General features: G+C 39.4%; 1 protein-coding gene across 2 annotated transcripts in view; it reads left to right on the top strand.

The window, feature by feature from the left end:
- The window catches only part of ARHGAP29 (Rho GTPase activating protein 29), a 92,032-nt gene extending 70,229 nt beyond the window's left edge, over positions 1 to 21,803 (top strand). Inside the window, exons 14-24 of one of the 2 annotated variants that reach the window (XM_072997974.2) lie at positions 1,988 to 2,151; positions 3,391 to 3,519; positions 3,646 to 3,744; positions 5,887 to 6,050; positions 7,987 to 8,175; positions 8,268 to 8,405; positions 12,815 to 13,047; positions 13,311 to 13,623; positions 13,723 to 13,831; positions 14,551 to 14,658; positions 19,975 to 21,803. In XM_072997974.2, the coding sequence (XP_072854075.2) occupies positions 1,988 to 2,151; positions 3,391 to 3,519; positions 3,646 to 3,744; positions 5,887 to 6,050; positions 7,987 to 8,175; positions 8,268 to 8,405; positions 12,815 to 13,047; positions 13,311 to 13,623; positions 13,723 to 13,831; positions 14,551 to 14,658; positions 19,975 to 20,855 (2,527 nt within the window). In that variant the 3' untranslated portion in view covers positions 20,856 to 21,803. Of the gene's footprint in view, positions 1 to 1,987; positions 2,152 to 3,390; positions 3,520 to 3,645; positions 3,745 to 5,886; positions 6,051 to 7,986; positions 8,176 to 8,267; positions 8,406 to 12,814; positions 13,048 to 13,310; positions 13,624 to 13,722; positions 13,832 to 14,550; positions 14,659 to 19,008; positions 19,719 to 19,974 lie in introns of those variants that run through there. The other variant, XM_072997975.2, reaches the window with a different exon arrangement.
- The last annotated feature ends 533 nt before the right edge of the window (positions 21,804 to 22,336 follow it).

A 22,336-nucleotide genomic window follows, 5' to 3' on the forward strand; every position in this document is an offset into this window, starting at 1 on the left:
AATTCACTTAGTGGGGCATCTGTGTTCTCCAAGGCAAAAGCATCCTGTAGAGAGGTTCCCTTCTTAATATCTTTGGATAAATTGGTCAATGTGGAATGGGACATTCCGTGTCATGGTGAGAAAAGTATAGTACTCTTGCCCAGAGACGTTATTTCCTTGTAGGTGAGGAAGTGGAGAATTTAAAAACCCAGTGGTAGACATCCCTATTGGATCTATGCTCTCAAGGGCCTTGGCTCCCAAAGAAGGGAGTGCTCCTCTTAAGCAGCCCAGCAAAATAGTGATCTGACCTAGCCCTTTGCAAGGTCCAGGAGCCTTCAGCCTTATTAATTATAGCCTCTTCTAATTCTTTACTAATTGCAAGGCTTTATGTTTTGGATGGAGGATTTATTAAACCCCTCTGCCTTTGATGGCAATGTATTTCAAAGGTTCCTAAGTAATTATACAAGCCCCATGCCTATATTGCTGATTCTACTCAGGATTCCCTGACCTATTGCCAGATCTCTTGTTGTAACCACAGTAAGATTGCAGATCCCTTGGATCAAGCGCAGAAATGCAGATGCCTCTTCCAAATCCAATTTAGCTACACTTCCATACAAAAGGATCTCTCTTTTTGAGAAACAGCGCCCTCAGATATGTGCTGTTGGAGAACAAAGATGAGATGGTCATGCCAAATTTACTGAAAAAGGATGAAAAAGACAGACCAAAAGGAGTTTTCTCCTTTCATTACCCATAAGGATTTCCTGCCCAAAGGGCTTCTGTAAGCGGCAGCCCTTTGATAGATGTGTCATTCAACAAGTACCGTATTTTTCCATGTATAAAATGACACTTTTTCCTTTAAAAATTAGAGGGGAAAATTGAGGGTCGTTTTATACATGGAAGGGAGCAGGAGGAGGCAGAGACTGAAGCAAAGAAGCAGCCAGACTCAGCCGCCTCTCGTGGCTGCCCATTGACTGCTGCCGCCACTGGTCAATCACCCCCTCCAGCAATTGTCTCCTTGCAATCAGGCGGCGGTGGCAGCAGTGAGAGGCAGCTAAGTGTGGCTGCCCATTGACTGCTGCCACTGCCGCCCAATTGCCCCCTCCAGCGATCGCCTTCTTGCGATCGGGCAGCGGCGGCGGCAGTCAGTGGGTAGCAGTGAGAAGCGGCCAAGCACAGCTGCTTCTTTGCCTCAGTCTCCGCCTCCTGTTGCTGCTGCCTCCACCGCTGGTTGCAGGCTCAGTGATCTTGCAGCCCTTTGATCCCTGCTTTTCCTTCCTTTTGCTAAGCCCCACAGCTTAGCAAAAGGGAAAAGCAGGGATTGAATTTTCAAATTAGGGGTTAGAAAAGGGGGGTCGTCTTATACGTCGGGTCTTCTTATAAATAGAAAAATACGGTAGTTTCTCACTGAAGAGCCAGACTCCTCTCTGTAGACCTAGAACTTGCTTGAGTGGGTCCCATTCCTGGATGGCTCCTTCCTGCAGACTGAGAATGGAACATTGCCTTACCTCTGTGAAGGTCCATTCTTGTCTGCAGAGAAGGAGACATCCAGGCACACCCAGCTGGTGGCTGACTTCATCTCTGCCTTAATTCACTAGCACCTTTTACTAACTTTCCTATCAAGCTCCTCCTTTCTCTGGCTAGGCTCGGGAAAGAAAACTGGGAAATGTTTGTGGAGTAGGACTGTTAGAAGAGCTTAAGTTCATTCCTTCTGCCTGGATTGGGCCAGGAAAGAAATTAATCCATTCCTGTATGTCTTCTTCTCTGCAAACCAGAATGAACCTTTACAGAGGTCCGCCAATATCTCAATCTCTGATACATCTTACTTTGCAGTTTTAGTGTTAATCATAGTTTTTCACAGTCACACATTGGTTGCATAGAATGTTTATACATATGGTCATTGCCTTAGAATTAAGCATTTAAGGTCTTGAAGAGAAAGATAAATATATTTTTATTTTCAAGTGAAATCTATGCTAGTTTACATTTCCGAATATTTTTTCCTCTTCTCCAGAGTTTTCAGTAAACGATCAAACAATATCCATGCATCACAAGGAAACTTATCTCAATGTTCGGGGGATTATCCCAGTCCATCTCTAGAAGATGTGGCAAGCCCAGCCTGTCACCGTTCCCAGAAAATTGGTGAAAAACGCTCTGCAAGTAGCACAGACATCTCTGGTAATATTTCAATAGGTTTCTAAATCCATGTGTTTAAGTAGTCCTCTTTAGCAGACCACTACAGTACAGTGGTGCCTCGCTTAACGATTTTAATTGGTTCCAAAAATTCATTGCTAAGTGAAAATATTGCTAAGCGAAATGCGGTTTCCCATTGAAATGCATTGAAAATGGGATAATCCGTTCCAGTAGGAACGAATTGCCATCCTTAAGCAAAAATCACCATAGGAAACATTGCTAAGCGAAACGCAGTTCCCCAATTGAAATGCATTGAAACCTATTTAATGCATCTCAGTGGGAGAAAAAATGCAACAACAAATTAAAAAAGAATCAGAACAAAGTCTAATTTGGTTAACAAAGGGTTTATTAAGTGCGCTTTGTGATTTCAAACATTTTAAACAGTAAACTTTAACTTTATAACATTTAAAAAACAGCAAACATGAGGCTGTTTAAACCATCGTTAAACGAAACAGGGAACCCCAAAATTTAATTGTTATGCAAAGCATGGTCCCAACATCGCTAAGCAAAAATCGCCCATAGGGACCATCGTTAAACGGAATGCAAAAACACTCCGAAAAAGTCATTGCTACGCGAATTCATCGTTAAACGAAGCGCTCGTTAAGCGAGACACCACTGTATACCAATACACAGATATGTCATGTGGCATATATTACCTATGATAACTTGATTTAATTTCAGATTATTAGCATTGGATACTTTAATGTTTTTCAGTTGTATCTTTGATAGTTGCCCCCTCACACAGAAGTATGATTGAAAGTTAGGTGACTTTGTTGCATTGCCTATAAATGAGACAAATGTCAAGTGTCAATGTACTGTATTGTTCTAAGTTTGTGCTTCAACAATTGACATCAGAACCTAGTAGTATTTTGTTTAACCTTTTGGGTTGATTTGTAAAAATCTATTGCTGGTTGTTAATCATATTCCTGCCTTGTGAGGTAGTTCTTTCTGCCACGACAATGTATTAGGTATAAAAGTCCATCAGTCCTCTGAGCAGATGTAGCAAAACTACAAGTCCTCAGAGGAACCATGCCAAAGAGAGTAGCCCATGGAAACTTAGATAATGTGTAGTTGTTTTATTCACTTCCATACTCTCCAGTAAAGAAAGGTGTTTTTGATTTTAAAAAAAAGTAAAAACATGCCTAAACCATAAGATTGAGAGGAACCTCTTTGTGTCTGAAGAGGATCCTAAATAGTTAAATCCATACCACTTTTTTTTTAAAGCTGTACGAGGGCCGCCACCATTCAGATCCTGGTCAGTTGGTAACCAAAGTGGAGGAATGTGCAGCGATTCTGAAAGTGCTGGAGGCAGCAGTGAATCACGATCTGTAGACTCTCCATCTGCAAGTCCAGGTACTAATATTAGTCTTCAAACACTTACTAGGGCCAAAATATAATGAGTATGAATAATGCTTGCATTGAAAGGGTTTTTTTAATTACTTGTTTTTTAAATATTAATTATTCTTGGCTCTTTGATAGGTGACTTTAAAAGAAGGCTTCCCCGAACCCCATCTACTGGTACAATGTCATCTGCAGATGATCTTGATGAAAGAGAACCACCCTCTCCTTCGGATTGTGGTAATGTACCTTGGAGTTTTAAGCTAAACTCTTCCGTTGTCATAAAAACTAGACATTGCTATGATATAAATATGAAGGTCCTTCTTTAATGTGATGGATGAGATAACTGGAATGTCTTCCTTATTGGATCAAAGAAGTAGATTATGTTAAGCTGAGAGGATACACTATAAGAGGGACCTGAACTGTCTCCTGCAGTTTTGAAAAATTTAGGTATAGTTGCTCAGTCATGCTTAATGCATCTGCTAAACACCTGTTTGATAACACAGTGGAAAGAAATAAGCAGGTTTTTCTTCTGACTCAGGTGATGTTTTAACAGGGGACTTCAAAGCCCACAGTAATATTTGAGCACGTAGAAATGCATGACTTAACCAAAATTCAAGTTTTCCAAAAACAGAAGTACAGACATGTGAGCTATTCTAGAAAATTACTAAATGATACAGTTGTTCCTGAGCCCCAAGGCTGCAGTCTTCCACATGCTTGCTCAGAATTATGCTCTCATATCTGGGCCTTTCTCCAAAGCATGTGAATGGAAAAGTACACAGTTCACATTTGGAGATAGAAGTAAGTGCCTGAATACTGTATGTATACAGTATGTGGAAGTTATATGTATAGGTTTTTAAATGCTTCTGTTGGATGTTTTAAGCAGTGCAGGTTTTAAGCACTGTGTCTGCAGGGTATAGATAGGGAAAAAATCAGTCCAGAACCCACTTAGGTCCTTTGAATAAGGGGCAACTCCACTTCAGATGAACCCTGCTTCAGTTTATATAAAAGGGACAGTTTTGCTTCTATTTTGGATGTTTCTTCTTGGACTACATGGCATGTGCTGCTGTTGATACAAAACAAAATATTTTGTGAACATGAAGTGTGGGTTCTAGAGCCAGAGTATCAGGAAAAAGATTACAGGTATATCAGTTAGCCTGACTCTTTTCTTCTTTCTGCAATAGCATAATCCTGTGAAGACTTTTGTTGAATATAGTGCTTTCCAGAGGGGTAGTCAAGTTAATGTGTTGCAGCTTTGTGGTTTTATAGCTTAAAAACTAGCATTTTTTAATAGTTTAAGCTTAATAAGTGCAGTAGATCACCTATTGAACAATATTCAGAGCTCTGAGAAGAACAAAAAGAGTTATGTGGTATCTTAAAGGTTAGCGGTGGTGGCGCTGCGGGCTAAACCACAGAAGCCTGTGCTGCAGGGTCAGAAGACCAAGCAGTCGTAAGATCGAATCCACATGACGGGGTGAGCACCTGTCACTTGTCCCAGCTCCTGCCAGCCTAGCGGTTCGAAAGCATGCAAATGCAAGTAGATAAATAGGGACCACCTCGGTGGGAAGGTAGCAGCGTTCCGTGTCTAAGTCGCACTGGCCATGTGACCACAGAAGATTGTCTTCGGACAAAACGCTGGCTCTATGGCTTGGAAACAGGGATGAGCACCGCCCCCTAGAGTCGAACACGACTGGACAAAAAAATTGTCAAGGGGAACCTTTAAAGGTTAGCAAATTCATCATGGCGTAAGTTTACAATTGCTAGAGCCCAAATGTTTAAAAATTCTTAAGACATACCCATAGTTGCATTCATGCCTCATTTTCATTTGGAACTATGTGTGTGTGTAACTACAGTTGCAGATAATTACTCCATTTCCCACATGAAGTTGATTACAGTATGTAAAAGCTTATACAACAATAAATGTGTTAGTAAGTGTCACAAATCCACGTAGCCCCTGATTGTTTCACCATACAAAGAGCTCACATTACGTGAGCTGCCACCAGTTGATTTCATCAACAATACCTATTATTAATAATAGATGTCCAGGCCATATGCCATTTTAAAAGAACCAACTAGAAATTATACAGGTGTTGACAGAACAATGTTAACTCTTAAACAAACATTCTTCTTTATCCACCATCAACCACCATTCTCCTGCCCAAACTCCAAAACTCTCTCAACACTCTAACACTCAAATTCTTCATCTCCAAACCCTACCTAAACCTTATCTAAACTACTACTACTACTACTGAGTCTCTTATACCTCGTGACTCCGCCCCTCCAGCACTCCCATTGGTCTATGCAAATATATGTCCAATTTATGACAACTTAATTTCCTGCTGAGATTTTCTCAGAGCTAATGGTAGAACTTTGTGTTTAAAGGTTTAAATGATCTAGCATCTGAAATTACTAGTTCACCTGGACCTTTCCGAAATACTGTTCTGTCCAAGGCAGCACAAACACACAAACTGCGGAAGCTGAGGGCTCCATCAAAATGTAGAGAATGTGATAGTCTGGTGGTATTCCATGGAGCAGAATGTGAAGAGGTAAGAAATATTTTGCTTTGACACTGCAGTCAAGCTGTGTGAGGAACAGTAAAAGCAAAAGCATGCTGCTTATATACCGCCCCATAGTGCTTCAAGCACTCTCTGGGCGGTTTACAAGTTAATTATGCAGGCTACACATTGCCCCCCCAGCAAGCTCGGTACTCATTTTACCAACCTCGGAAGGATAGAAGGCTGAGTCAACCTTGAGCTGGCTACCCGGGATTGAACCCCAGGTCGTGAGCACAGTTTTGGCTGCAGTACAGCTGTTTGACCACTGTGCCACAAGGCTCTTGGTTTAAAACTTGTGCCACTGTGATATACTTTGAAGGTGAGAGGTAACTACTAGATAAGGAGACCCACCAGATAGGGTGATGCTGATTTGCCCTCTCAGTTGTTCTGATAATAACTCTTTCCCCTACCTGCTCCCCATTGCAGTAGAAGCCCCCCCCAAATAGCATACTTCTCCTGGGAATAATTGAGATCAACATCCAAACCATATGTTAGAAAGGAGATCCATAGCTAGAGATCATGACTGTTTTTCATTCAAACGCAGGAGTTGCCATTTAATCACTGTAGAGAGATTTGCACTTTATGGAGATAATACTGTGTAGGCAATATTTCATTACTTCATTTATGAAATAAAAGATAATACAGTATTGGAAACTGGTGGCGTACATCTTCTCTATACAGTGATGCCTCGCTTAGCGATCGCTCCGTTGAGCGACGAAATCGCTTAATGACTGACTTTTTGCTATCGCAAAAGCGATCGCTTTGCGATGGTCCCTATGGGTTTTTTTCGCTTTGCGATGATCGCGGGGAAGCGATCATGGCAAAGCGATCCTTTTTTAACAGTTTATCGCGGTTTCAAAATGGCCGCCGGGAAAACAAAATGGCCACCCGTTGTTTTTCCTCGCTTAAGAGGCAGCGAAAATGGCGGCGCTATGGAGGATTTTCGCTTTAAGGTGAGTTTTTAAGCCCATAGGAACACATTCATCGCATTTTAATGCGTTTCTATGGGCTTTTTAATTTCGCTTAGCGATGTTATCGCTTAGCAACGTTTTTTCTAGGACGGATTAACGTCGCTATGCGAGGCACCACTGTATATCTTTACCCCTTTGGCAGGTGAGCACAGTTGGACCCTTTTCTCACTGCAGTAACTAATGAAGCCTTGGCAGAGAGCCTGAAGCCCTTGTCTTGGACAAGATGTTGTTCCACTGCGCAATCAGTACAAAATATTTGAATGGCTACCTTTCCTATAGTTGCTGTATTAGAGCAGATTACAGTGGGGTCTCTACTTAAGAACTTAATCTGTATTGGAAGGCGGTTCTCAAGTCGAAAAGTTCTTATGTCGAATCTGCATTTCCCATAGGAATTCATTGAAAACCATTTAATCCGTATCTGCTCTTTTCCGTCCATAGAAACTACAGTGGAACCTCTACTTAAGAATTTGATCCGTATTGGAATGGTGTTCTTAAATTGAAATGTTCTTAAGTTGAAGCAAAATTTCCCATAGGAATGCATTGAAAACCGATTAATCCATTCCGGCTGTTTTTTGTCCTTATGTACAGGCATGTTTGTACGCTGAAGCGGTAGCTCCCATAGGAACTAATGCAAAGCCGGTTAATCTGTAATCTACCACTAGGGGGAGAAATTTTTTTTAATCTAAGAGATCTGCCTAAAATGACCTAAGGTTAAAAAAAGGGCAGGAAAGTTTTTTTCCCCTGTTCTTATCTTGGAGCTCCGTTCTCAAGTAGAAGCAAAATTTAGTGAACGGAGCTGTTCTTAAGTTGGATTGTTCTTAAGTAGGGATGTTCTTAAGTAGAGGTTCCACTGTAATCTGATCATATGAATGCTAAGTATTATGATCAGATTTATAAAACTTGCTCTCTTTTTAAAACTTACTTTCAATGGTTCCTCCTTTCTACTTTCCTTCTAGTGTTCACTCGCCTGTCACAAGAAATGTCTGGAGACTTTAGCTATTCAGTGTGGGCACAAAAAGCTTCATGGAAGGCTTCATCTATTTGGAGTTGAATTTAGTCAAGCTGCCAAAAATAGCCCTGATGGAATTCCATTCATCATAAAGAAATGTACCTCTGAAATTGAAAGCAGAGCCCTAAATGTGAAGGTGAAGATTTCACAAATATTCAGTCTCAGAACTTCTCTGTCTCAAATCCATTTTTGGATTTTCAGTTAATTATTATTTTCTTTCTATTTAAGGGTATATACCGTGTGAATGGAGCAAAATCAAGAGTAGAAAAACTTTGTCAAGCATTTGAAAATGGAAAGGACTTGGTGGAATTATCTGACCTCTATGCCCATGATATAAGCAATGTCCTTAAATTATATCTTCGCCAGGTAAATATGCCTAATCTTTTTGGTTCAGATATGCATCTGGCACATCTTTGCTGTCTTATTCTAAACTGAAAGAGTGGGAGAGGATCAAGGAATATGCTTTAAATCATTAGATTTTAAAATCTTTGTCCAAAACAATTGCTTTATTCCTCACTTGTGGAGAGGAAAGTGGTCTGGGCAAGTCCTGATTGGTTAGCCTTATCCTTATTTGTACTTAAATAGTTGATCACCTACCTGTCTTACCATAAAATTATAATTTGGCAATTTAAATTACACAAAATAGCAAATAATAGCGTAAATCCATTAGTAAATTGCAACTTGAATAGGCCCAGTGGGGGTCATTCCTCTGTACATTCAGTTAAATTCAGCCAGCCTACTCTAGTTGCAAGTTACTATTGGATGTCATGTGATCTGCAGTGATCTAATAGGAAAACAATTATATATAACTAATCTGTATCATAATTTTTCTTCCTATAATTAGAAAAAAGATTGTTGCAAGGTTAAGATTCAGCTGTTTCTTGTGCTTGTTATCTCACTAATGCTTAGTAAATGTGACAAATGTTATACCTCATTTATCCATTCTTTATACATGATTTTAAGTACCTTTCAGTACTTTGCTATTATAAACCTTAGAATTATGAATAAATGTGATATCAAAGAGTTGTGTGTTGAACAGTACATTGAAATAATTCTAAAAATGTTCAAAATAATTAGTCATAACTGAATATTCATTTGCTAGCTCTTTCAACTAATTTTCAAAGCCACTGAATAATTAGATATGCCCACCTCATGTGATAGAAGTCTTCATTTCTAGTATATAGAGTTTGTGTTGTAAATTCTATCTAACTTCCTAATTGGATATAAAGCAACAATTAAATCAATTTGAATTAGTTCTACTAAGATTGACAAAAATTGTATTCTCCACTCCTTCCAATATATCAGTGTTCTCAAACCTTGGGCCTCCAGATGTTGTTGGACATCAGCTCCCAGAAATCCTGGCCAGCAGAACTGGTGGTGAAGGATTCTGGGAGGTGTAGTCCAAGAACATCTGGAGGCCCAAGGTTGGGGACCACTACAATAAATAACAGTCTCTACTCTGATTGTTGGTCCCATTTTTACCCATCAAAATTTGTGATTCCCAAAGGAAGGAGAAGATCTTGGTTTGAAGCAAGAGTATATTGTTGAAGTTGCACACCAACTATATTAAGGAAATCAAGACCACAGATAAACACCCTTACCTCACACTCAGAACATGGGGCACATTGATACCTTTTTTGAATCTTATATTCCACTGTAAGTAAAAGTGAGAGATGAGATTCACCCCAAAGAGGGATTTGCTCTATGCTTACTTAGCACAGACCCCACTGAACCAAAGATTTTCCTACACCAAATAAAGATTGGTTGGAATGCACTGGAAAGGTGATCTAATGGTAGATAGGACACTGCCAGCCTGCTATTTGTAAATTTTGACACTATCAAGATACCTTCTTCTGCATTTCACCTCTCCCATATCATTAATTATGTTCTGTATATGGAATGGGGTGACTAATGGAATTACGCTACAGTGCTTAGGGTGGCAGTAAATAATATATAATATCATCCTCATCTTAGAGCTGGAAGGACCCCATGGATCATTGAGTCCAGTTCCACTTAAGGAGGCACACTGGGAATCAAACTCTCACTCTCTGGTTCCATAGCCAGATACCTGAACCACTGAGTTGCCCAGTAGTCAGAAGAAGAGTGTCTCCCTGTGTTTGAGTGAGGATGGGAGGTTGATATGTGGTTTTGATTTCTAAAATATTTTGAGGTGCCGTCTCAGCAGTATCTTTTTGCTAAAAACCTAAGGATTCCCCCCCCCCTCCGTTTTAGGAATGTCTGTTTTAAATTGTGAGGATACAGAGATGTTGATATTAGACTAGAGGTCTTTAGATTAGAGAATTAAAGCCAGCATATAAATAAACAATACAGCAAGAAAGCACCTTGGAGTCACTGGCTTCTCTGAAACCGTTAGATCTCTGAGAAGACTAAAGATCAGTTGTTGTCATATTCACCTACCTTCCTCACACAGATGGGGTATGGAGAACAGAGCCTTACTTTTAAATGTTCACTTTAGTGCTCCAAAGAGTTGAATCTTCAAAAAAACTACACTCACTCATAAAGGAGTAGGAGTTGTCATTTAAGCTTCTGCTTTAAATAAAAGGTGTTGCATACTACAGAATGTTGCTCACAGTTTATGTGCTGCTCAGAGTTTTAACTCACAAATAGGAGAAAAGAAAATCTTCTTGCTTGTGGTTTTATAAATTGAACCAGATAGTGTTAAGCAAATTTATCTGTGACCTTTAATAAAATGCTTGGTACTTAGTAAATATTTGGGGTGTTCTCTTTCAGACACAATTCAAATCGAAAAGTATTATTTCATATCTTAGCTGCTTACTTCGTTTATTTCCCACCTTTTTCCCAGGGAAGCGATCCAAGGTGGTGTGCAACAGGTGCAAAAAATACATGTTTTAAAGTGCTATAGATTAATGTATTAAGAGTAAAATATTAACACAGCTGGCTGGATAGCTCAGTTGTTTAGGTATCTAGCTGCAGAGTCAGTGGTTGTGAATTTAGTTCCCCACTGTGCATTTCAGAAAGGCCTATGAATAGAGTCAGCCTGTATGGTCTTGGGGAAGCTGCACAGTCCCAGGGCACCCCCAAATGAAGGGAATGGTAAACCACTTCTGAGCACTCTACTTGAGACACCATGAAAAGGGTTGGCGTAAGTCAGAATTAACTTGATCACACATGATTATCATTATTTAAATATGATTAAACCTAAACAGTATTAAAACATCATTAATTAGAACAAATTTTAAAACAAATTTAAAACATCTGATAAAATATTCTTCATCTCTAAAAACTACAGTCCAATTTTACTTAATGCAACACATAACGTTCTATGACAAAGCCTCTTAGAACTCACTTCTTTACAATCATTAACACTTCTTATTGTAGTATAATCAGAAAGAGATGTAATCAGCCGCAATAGAGATTTCCACAGTTCATATGATTCATAAATCCATTGTTTATAAAATGTTTTCCAAATATTTACAAAGGCACTTATGGTTTGTGTTTGACAAGCCTCAAGCTCCTGATAAACCTTGTAGCAATATTTCCTGTTTCACAATCTTTCTTCAGAAACAAATTCTCAGTGCTTAAATCTTCCCATTGGAACAATAATACAAGCACAGTGCCGTAATTTGGAAAACAGTTTGAAAACTCTTCCAAACCTGAGCCCCACAGTTTTTTCTGAAACTTCCCTGTCCTTTGGATTCTCAGGGTAGGCTCCTCCTGAAATTCTCAAGTCATCTATCTCCATGGGGGATTCTGAGGGTGGTGGTGATAGTGCTCTTGCCTGTCATGTCATTATCTGTCAAGGGTAAGGTGGCCATGGAGAACTCATGCAGGAGTTGACAGGAGTGGAAGGCATGGTGGTCAGCCTGATACTGGGTTCCCTTGGGAGTCTCCCACACACGTTAAGGGTACAAAAGGGCCTTGACATTCCAAGTAATTCCTACCAATCCCCACACGCTGATTTCTAGATATTTGGAGAAGGAAAGAACCAAATCCTATGTTGACAATAATATTAGGATATAGGGGCAGCAAGCTATCTCAATCACACTGAGATTTCAGGAAATGGAGAGTGATGAGTGTCCTTTGATAGGCTTCCTCTCTGTTCTTTTCCCTGAAGCAAAGGTCCTATTTCAGCAGTGTGGCAGTATGACTATAATGGTTGAAGAGCTGATATATTAGTCATCAAAACTACGAGATTTCCCTTTCATTTTCCTCCTTTTATATGAAAAATTGACAGTGATGATTAATCAGTTCACATTTTAGTGAACATGTAGCTTTGCAACAGTTTTGGAGATTAGGATGAAGATGACAGCCCCCAAGGTCACCCTCTCAGTTGAATGTGAAGCTGAAGTTAAGTCTCCCTAAAAGCCAATGCCTTTCAACTTTTCAGACTCACTGTAGTTTAAGTGGTTAATAGTTAACCACTGTCCCATTTGAAAATGAAATGAAGTTGGATGGAGGGTTTTTTCAAGGTTAAAAGGTTATATTTGGCATTGTAAACATAACAGTAATATCATTACCCATAGGGATTCTGTTTCTGATCTTTGTTTATATATCATGTTTATGCACCATTTGAAGAACATCTACAATTCTTAAGCACTGGTTTCTTCCCCCCCCCCCCCATGAATACTATGTTGCTTGCTTGCTGTATGCTGTTTATGAAGTGGCTGAATGGGATCAGTAAATATCAAGTCCAGAAGCTGGCCAGAAAAGAAGAGGAACTAGACTAGACAAGAGGACATAAACTTAAATTGACTAAAATTGCAGACTGAAATTTCTGTTGTTCTTTCCTCCAGCTCCCTGAACCTTTGATTTTATTTCGGCTTTACAATGAATTCATTGGACTTGCAAAGGAGAGCCAGAATATTAATGAGGAATTGCATATGAAACAGATGAGTCCCAGATCAAAGAAAAGGCAGTCAGTATGTATTGAACTGAATAGAATCATTCTCAAAATCAAAGATCTTCTGAAACTGCTGCCAGCACCAAACTATAACACTCTCCAGTTTCTTTTAGGTCATCTTCACAGGTAAGAGAACTTCTGTGAGTTTAGACATACATTCAGAAATATGCTTTGAATGTTTATTTAAAAATAGTACATGTCTTTGTAGATCTTATAATGAGGAACTATGAGATATGAATGCCTTGAGGACCTGCCTCTTCTTTGTTATATTCAGCCATATTAATTTCAACATTCACGTGAATTTTTATTTCAGTTGATGATGCTGTATTTCGTTTGTAATAGGCTGGAACGTTCAAATTGGCTCCGTTTTTTGCTGTTCCTTTCTGTAGGGTTACTGAAGAATCTGATGAAAATAAAATGTCTGCTAGCAACCTTGGCATTATATTTGGCCCAACCCTGATTAGGCCACGTCAGACAGATGCAACACTTTCTCTCTCTTCACTTGTGGATTATCCGTATCAAGCCCGAATAGTGGAGCTCCTCATTACCTACTATGAGAAGATTTTTGACATTTCAGTACAGCCTGTGTCTACTGCCACTCAATCAGATGAAAATATTTCTTGTGTTCAAACAGTTTTATTAGCTGAAGATAGAGAACGTTATCAGCAGAGAAAAGCAATGCCCTGCATTGCTGTGAAAGAAGTGAGTACCTGTTGAGAAAAAATGTTTTGCATTTTATTTATACTGTTTAACCCAGTTTTTAAAACACTGTTTTATTTCTAATGTTATTGCTATTGACAGAATGTTCCATTAATCCAGAATGAGAAGAAAAATTCAGAAACACTCACATCAGTGGATGAAACAGATGGCAGTAAAGGCATCCAGAGAAATTCGGATATTCTAGTGACAGGTTAGTTTGCATGTTTAATACATTGCCAGAGAGGTATATAAATACAACATAATTCCTATTTATGCACCAGAATACACTATTTCAGGGTCTCAGTCACTTTTTCTTTTTGGACAATTCACATAGAACTATACTTGAAGGTCAGGCATTCTTCGGCATTTTCACCTGCAGAATTGAACAAAGGATCTCCCAGGTTTCAGCCATTTTCCTTGTGCAGCTTTTTGACAGATATATACCAAGTGGGACAAAAATTGTCGCATCTGATTTGTTGCTTTATGCCATTTTGGCCCTTTTTTGTCCCAGCCAGTGTAATACATTGGAATTGTAAAGTCCCATGTTGTTGTTTTTTGTGTGTGATGTCAACAAATGGAAAGTTACGTGCACCCTGACTGCCAGTAAGTTGGCCTTATCCAGAAGAGACATGAGATATTTTTGCAGATGTATTTGATACAAGGAGTGTACATTAAACCAAATACTGCTACCCCTACTGCTATTACAGTGGAATTCTAGTGATACAGAACATACCACAAGAACTCATTGCAATTAAATCATCAGCATCATCAGCATCATCCTGGTGTAGAAAGGCTAAATGAGCAGGTAGTGATGCTTTCTGTACAGCCTACAGAGCAGCACTATTATGCCTCAAGCCTGGACTGACCATCAGACAGAGCTTTTCTGTTGAGATTTGATTATTATATAGAATTCTTTTAATTCTTTCTCAGAATGCAATTATGAACTTGGAGCAAAACAGACCATTTGCAGGAAAAATTCTCCTGAGCCTCCATCTTTCTCACTTTCAGAAAACCACATTCAACCTACAAAAGAACAAGGTCAGTTTCCTTAATTACAAGCATGGGTTTCTAGGCCAGCTTCTATGGGTCATATTTATGTAAAAAAATCCCTGCTGCTACAGATATAGGCCTAAATCCATCATTATGCTTTTAACTCTTCTGTCTACAGACCTCTGTGCTCCCCTCCAAACTGTCCCAGGGAGCTCTTCAGCCTTCTGGAGAAGTTGGGGGGGGGGATATGTCCAAGAGCTACAATCAGAAGGGGAGAGTGCTCCCTCCCTGATTGCATCAACTGAGGCTGTTCCTTCAGTGGATGTTGTCTTTTGGATTTAGGCCATTGTTCTCTGATATATTTTTAATCAGAGAACTGCCTAACTCTTGTACTTCAGTGAATCCATAATTTATTATCTAAACAATGGTATTGAGTAGCTATTTTTTTCCATATAGATAGCTAGTTATTGACTACCTTTCTGAGTACTGTGCAAATCAGCAATGCCTGTAGTCCTACACTGATAAACATTTGTCAAGTACAATCTTTTCCCCACTTCCACTTTATTGTATGTGTCTAAAATATATATAACTGTGTACATGAACAAAAGTAGCTCAGTGATCACAGTCTGTTTGTAGTTGCTTCAAGCAGTGCAGTATTTTTACAGCTGCCAGCCAGAGATGTTTGTGTTCTTTTCTTAGTCTTTCCCTTTGTCTGTACAAGGCTTCCTTTCCCAGAAAAGGCATCTCATTCTTCCTTGGCTGATTTATTGTAGGTATTGCACGGTCACTCATCACGGTCATGAAGTGGATAGGCATGTCCAAAGTGCTTGAATGGTTGCATTCTTTTTTCAAAGTTTAGGACCATTACAATTACAGCTCCCTCATGATTGATACTGGAGTATCAAGCTAAACTGGAAAGACACTAGTCCCAACCTAGCACAGAAAATTGGATGGTACAGCCAGTCATCTAAACAGCTTTACTTGAGATCATTCTGCAGGTTCTTGGCCTGCTTTTGAACTAAAACAGCATATGATTCTGAGCATGCCACTATCTGCTGCATTAAAGCAGTGTGCCATAGTGTTGTTGGTTTTTTGTTTTTTACCCAGCTGTTCTTTACACAACAGAACTCATTTGACAAGTCAAATATCGTACTTAGAAGGATGTCTACAGAATTTTTTACTCTTGTAACATATTGAGGAGGAAGGTGTATCGTACTAAATAGAACTAAGCAGGCAGAATGATTCCATTGTAGGAAGCAGTTCAACAAGAGGTCTCTAAGGCTTTCCATTGCATATCTGCCATAAGGCAATAGGATTGTCAAGAAGTAATGTTATTCTCAATGTAATAAGCATTTAAAATAAGTGTCTTAAGCTTTTTTCTGCATATATATTCATGTGTAGTAGTAAATCACTGATACCCAGTGTGGTGTAGTGGATAAACAGAGTGACAAACTAAGGAGACCCAGTCTCAGATCCCTTCTTGACAATCCTAACTATATGCCATCAAGTTGAACTTATTTTGTTGTTGTTTAGTCCTTGAGTCATGACCGACTCTTTGTGACCCCATGGACCAGAGCACGCCAGGCCATCCTGCTTCCACTGCCTCCCGGGGTTTGGTCAAATTCATGTTGGTAGCTTCAATGACACTGTCCAACCATCTCGTCCTCTGTCGTCCCCTTCTCTTCTTGCCTTCACATTTTCTCAACATCAGGGTCTTTTCCAGGGAGTCTTCTCTTCTCGTGAGATGGCCAAGGTATTGGAGCCTCCGCTTCAGGATCTGTCCTTCTAGTGAGCACTCAGGGTTGATTTCCATCAGAACAGATAGATTTGTTTTCCTTGCAGTCCAGGGGACTCTTAAGAATCTTCTCCAGCACCACAATTCAAAGCTTCGATTCTTCGGCAGTCAGACTTCTTTATGGTCCAGCTCTCACTTCCATACATCGCTACTGGAAAAACCATAGCTTTGACTATAAGGACCTTTGTCGGCAAGGTGATGTCTCTGCTTTTTAAGATGCTGTCAAGGTCTGTCATCGCTTTCCTCCCCAGAAGCAGGCATCTTTTAATTTCGTGGCTGCTGTCTCTATCTGCAGTGATCATGGAGCCCAAGAAAGTAAAATCTGTCACTGCCTCCATATCTTCCCCTTCTGTTTGCCAGGAGATGATGGGACCAGTGGCCATGATCTAGTTTTTTATATCACGCTTCAGACCATTTTTTGCACTTCCCTCTTTCAGTTTCATTAAGAGGTTCTTTAATTCCTCCTCACTTTCTGCTATCAGAGTGGTATCATCTGCATATCGGAGGTTGTTGAAATTTCTTACGGCAATCTTAATTCCAGTTTGGGAATCATCCAATCCTGCCTTTCACATGAGGTATTCTACATATAAATTAAATAAGCAGGGAGACAATATACGGCCTTGTCATACTCCTTTCCAAATTTTGAACCAATCAGTTGTTCCATATCCAGGTCGAACTGTTGCTTCCTGTCCTAGATATAGATTTCTCAGGAGATAGATAAGATGGTCAGGCACTCCCATTTCTTTAAGAACTTGCCATAGTTTGTTGTGGTCCACACAGTCGAAAGGCTTTTGCATAGTCAATGAAGCAGAAGTAGATGTTTTTCTGGAACTCTCTGGCTTTCTCCATAAACCAGCGAATGTTAGCAATTTGGTCGCTAGTTCCTCTGCCCCTTAAAAATCCAGCTTGTACTTCTGGGAGTTCTCGGTCTACATACTGCTGAAACCTACCTTGTAGGATTTTGAGCATAACTTTGCTAGTGAGTGAAATGAGTGCAATTGTACGGTAGTTGGAGTATTCTTTGGCACTGAACTTTTTTGGGATTGGGATGTAGATTGATCTTTTCTAATCCTCTAGCCACTGTTAAGTTTTCCAAACTTGCTGGCATATTGAGTGTAGCACCTTGGCAGTGTTATCTTTTAAGATTTTAAATAGTTCAACTAGAAGGCCATCATCTCCACTGGCCTTGTTGTTAGCCAGGCTTTCTAAGGCCCACTTGACTTCGCTCTCCAGGATGTCTGGCTCAAGGTAAGCAACCACACTATCTGAGTTGTCTGGGACATCCAGATCTTTCTGGTATACCGTAATTCCTCTATATATTCTTGTCACCTCTTCTTGATGTCTTCTTCTGTTAGGTCCCTCCCATTTTTGTCCTTTATCATGTCCATCTTTGCACAAAAGATTCCTTTAATATCTCCAGTTTTCTTGAACGGATCTCTGGTTTTTCCCTTTCTATTATTTTCCTCTATTTCTTTGTACTGTTCATTTAAGAAGGCCCTCTTGTCTCTCCTTGTTATTCTTTGGTAGTCTGCATTCAATTTTCTGTAACTTTCCCTATCTCCCTTGCATTTTGTTTCCCTTCTCTTCTCTGCTATTTGTAAGGCTTCATTGGACAGCCACTTTGCTTTCTTGCATTTCCTTTTCTTTGGGATGGGTTTTTTTTATTTTTTATTTTTTTATTTTTAGCTGTTATGAGCCTCCATCCATTTTTGCTGTTATGAGCCTCCAATGCATAGTTCTTCAGGCACTCTGTCCACCAAATCTAGTTCCTTAAATCTGTTTTTCACTTCCACTGTGTATTCATAAGGGATATGGTTTAGATTATACCTGACTAGCCCAGTGGTTTTTCCTACTTTCTTCAGTTTAAGCTTGAGTTTTGCTATAAGAAGCTGATGGTCAGAGCCATAATCAGCTCCAGGTCTTGTTTTTGCTGACTGTATAGAGCTTCTCCATCTTTGGCTGCAGAGAACATAATAAATCTGATTTCGATATTGCCCATCTGGTGATGTCCATGTGTAGAGTCGTCTCTTGTGTTGTTGGAAAAGAGTGTTTGTGATTACCATCTTGTTCTCTTGACAACTCTGTTAGCCTTTGTCCTGCTTCGTTTTAAACTCCAAGGCCAAACTTACCTGTTGTTCCTTTTATCTCTTGACTCCCTACTTTATAATGAGAAGAACATCTCTCTCTTTTTTTGGTGTCAGTTCTAGAAGGTGTTGTAGGTCTTCATAGAATTAGTCAATTTCAGCCTCTTCAGCATCGGTGGTTGGTGCATACACTTGGTTTACTGTGATGTTGAAAGGATTCGTATTGAAATCATTCTATGATTTTTGAGATTGTATCTCAGTACAGCTTTTCCCACTCTTTTGTTGACTATGAGAGCTACTCCATTTCTTCTACAGGATTCTTGTGCACAATAGTAGATATGATAATCGTCTGAATTGAATTCACCCATTCCCATCCATTTTAGTTCGCTGACACCCAGGATGTCAATGTTTATTCTTGCCATCTCCTGTTTGACCACATCCAGCTTACCAAGGTTCATAGATCTTACGTTCCTATGCAGTATTTTTTCTTTGCAGCATCGAACTTTCCTTTCATTCCAGGCACGTCTGCAGCTGAGCCGTCCTTTCAGTTTTGGCCCAACCACTTCATTAGCTCTGGAGCTACTTGTCCTCCGCTCTTCCTCAGTAGCATGTTGGACATCTTCCAACCTGAGGGGCTCATCTTCCAGCGTCATATCTTTTAGCCTTTTGTTTCTGTCCATGGAGTTTTCTTGGCAAAGATACTGGAGTGGCTTGCCAGTTCCTGCTCCAGGTGGATCACGTTTATCAGAACTCTCCACTATGACCTGTATGTCTTGGGTGTCCCTGCACAGCATAGCCCATAGCCTCTCTGAGTTACTCAAGCCCCTTCGCCACGACAAGGCAGCAATCCGTGAAGGGGAGTTGAACTTATAGCAACCTTAATAGGAGTTCCAAGGTAAGTGAGATATTTAAGGAGTGGTTTTACTATTTCCACTTCCCCAGTGAGTTTCCATTGCCAAGAAGGGATTTGAGACTGGGTCTCTTTAGTCTGTCACACTCTGTCCACTACAGCACACTGAGTATCACTGATTTACAAACGTATTTGTATGTAATTTAAAGTATGGGTTTGGTTTCCAGTGTACAGAAAAGTGGCTGAGAGCTCCATGGTTTTCTGTAGGAGATCGCACCATAGGTTTCTTTGATATGCCTCATCCCCACACCTTTGAGAGGTGTTTCTTAAGGGTGTGGATATGTGGCCCCAGCCCAGCCAAAATTGTCCACTCATGTACCAGAGAGTAAATTTAAATTCCCCAAAGACACAGCTGAATGCCTTAAATCCCCATTTAATTTTGGTGCTCTTGCCTGAATGTTATTTTGGTCCAATTATTCGTGCTTTTATGGAAAACTAAGCCAATATTCCTTGTTATACTTGGTTTCTTTTTAATGCTAGGTACTTATCAGCTTGCTTTCTTGCTACTGTTATTCAAACATCATGGTTTCAGATGGCAAATCTGACAATCAAAACTAAGTTGCTTTCTTTCCTAGGCAACACTGCAACTCCAGTTTTGGATCAAGCTAATGAGCAATCTCTCTCCCAAATTGAAGATGGTGATAAAGTATGTCAGTTATTGAGACCTAATCGTCAAATAACCAAAGTCCAGCTGCGCTGTCAAAGGACAAAGCCCGTTGTTCGTCCTGTGAGTTTACCTCTAGGTCAAATGCTTCCTCCCTGTGTTTTGAATGAGAGAAACACTCGCAATCAAGAGAAACTTGGAAGAAGTCCTGTTATTGAAGAAGTCTCTGAGGCACAGTCACCTCCAACAGTTAATGCTGGCTGTAGACTTTCTTGTTATGACCTACAGACTCTGAAAAAGACTTGGGATAAACAGTATAAGCAGTACGACATGACTGCAAAGACTGCAATGATTGTGACAAACGTACCCCAGGAAAACCGCACACAAGAGTCTGTAAGCACGTGTGCCTTACCTACACCGAGCAATCTTGGTAGCAATTCAGTAAATGCCATACTTCCCAATAAGCCATATTCAATACCTATCAAGGCTGCAAGGACAGCAGTGGAAGGACATTCCCCAGATACTAACCCTCTTGCTGCTGCTTTCAGAACACCAAGGACTTTGCAGCCACCACCAGGGACATTTTATAAACCACCTTCCCACAATAAGGCCAAGGCAAATGAAGAGAGTTCTGCACCCAAACTCTGCACGGCAGAAATTAAAGATGAGAATCCAAAGCTAACGGTGAGTCCTGGGCTTGCCCAGAGTTCATCCGGCTCCTCTAGCCAGCAGGCAAAACAACAGAAAGCAAGTTCTGAAATGATTTCCCATACAGACTTGAAGCCCACTTATCAGAGATTAAGACCAAAGCGGATGCAAGAACTGGAACACAGGGAAGCTCACTTTGTATAGAGCAGGGAATTTTTTCTGGAATGCTTATAGGATTTATCAAAAAGAGGGTTTTTTTGTTTGTTTGTTTTCGGTAGAGGATTTCACTGTTGTGCCATATTGGAATTATTTTTATATATACTTGTACAGACTTTTTAAAATATGTAAAAAAGCTGTGAAAAAGTATGAACTTTTGTTTTTTAATTCAATAGATTTCTTATCAAGAGTATTTAAAGGCATTCCAAATATAGAAGCAGCTAATAGCAGGTGCACTAAGGAAACAATAAACCCATACCTTAATTCCATGTGTGGAATTATACTTTTGCTTGTGAAAACCAACTTACTGTGTTTGGGTGGAACAATGAAAGGAGCCACTTTTTCAGAATAAATGATTTATTAAGACTGCAGGATATGATATGCAGCTACTTAATTTAAGAATAAACCAAAGCTTGAAGCATTGCTGTAAGTGTCCATATTTAGTTTGTTGTTTTTTACTGTTCTATGCAATGAAATGCTCCTGAACTGATCGTTGGTCAACATGACCTGTGTATATTTTGTATGATTACATGTCTGTGTAAATGTATATAATGTTTTATATTCATTTTTGATTACTTATGTTGAAAATTACTTGTACAGAAAATATTTAGTATTGACCTTTACTATAAAAAGTATTTAAAAAGCTTTATTATCCCAGTTACCAAGTGCTTTAAAGATGCCAAAAGCTAATTGGTCCAGTTGCCCTTCAGTAAAATGAAAAACTGGTGGAAATTACATCCCTTACTTACTATTATCATAGCATTTCCCCCCTTCTGAAGGTTATATTGCTTGGTGTAGATGAAGAATATAAGTGAGGTAAAAATATCCCCAAAACCTGCATTTAGCAAATATGTCATGTAGTTTTCATTTTTGTATGAATGTTTGTTTATATATACACTTTTTCATTTAACAATACACATTAACATGTTAACATTTCACTGTTTCCATGTATTCTATAATGGCCTTCATCTAATACAATTTAGAGCTGCTTATATGTTAATATGATATACTGTGTCTAAATACATATACTTCTGTTTCTTAAAAAAACTCTGTACAAAGGACTGTTTTGTTGCACATTAAAATGGCATTAATATTTTGAGAAATGTCAAATAACAAAATATAACAGTAATGCAAACTTATTTTTCTTTTACACAGCTTTTGAAATGGGGAAAAAGGCATGTCAGTCTCGCAGTCCCCATCATGTAGCTGTAAAGTCTAGCTTAACCTGTAGGGATAGTGAAAATTTTAATTGCTTAAGCTTTCTGGTTGGCACTGATTTTTTTTCAGATATAATCTGTATATGTATAAGCATCATAGCAGACAGAATTAAAGGGGGAAAAGGCAGAAAAATGTAAACAAGAGGATATTGTGGCATTTTAGAGACTAAGAAATTTGTTTTAGTGTCAGCTTTTTGTATCAAAATTCACTTCAGATATGAGTCTGAGGAACTGGATTTTGATCACCAAAGC

This window comes from Pogona vitticeps, chromosome 4 (assembly GCF_051106095.1).
Source record: "Pogona vitticeps strain Pit_001003342236 chromosome 4, PviZW2.1, whole genome shotgun sequence".
NCBI lineage: Eukaryota > Metazoa > Chordata > Lepidosauria > Squamata > Agamidae > Pogona > Pogona vitticeps.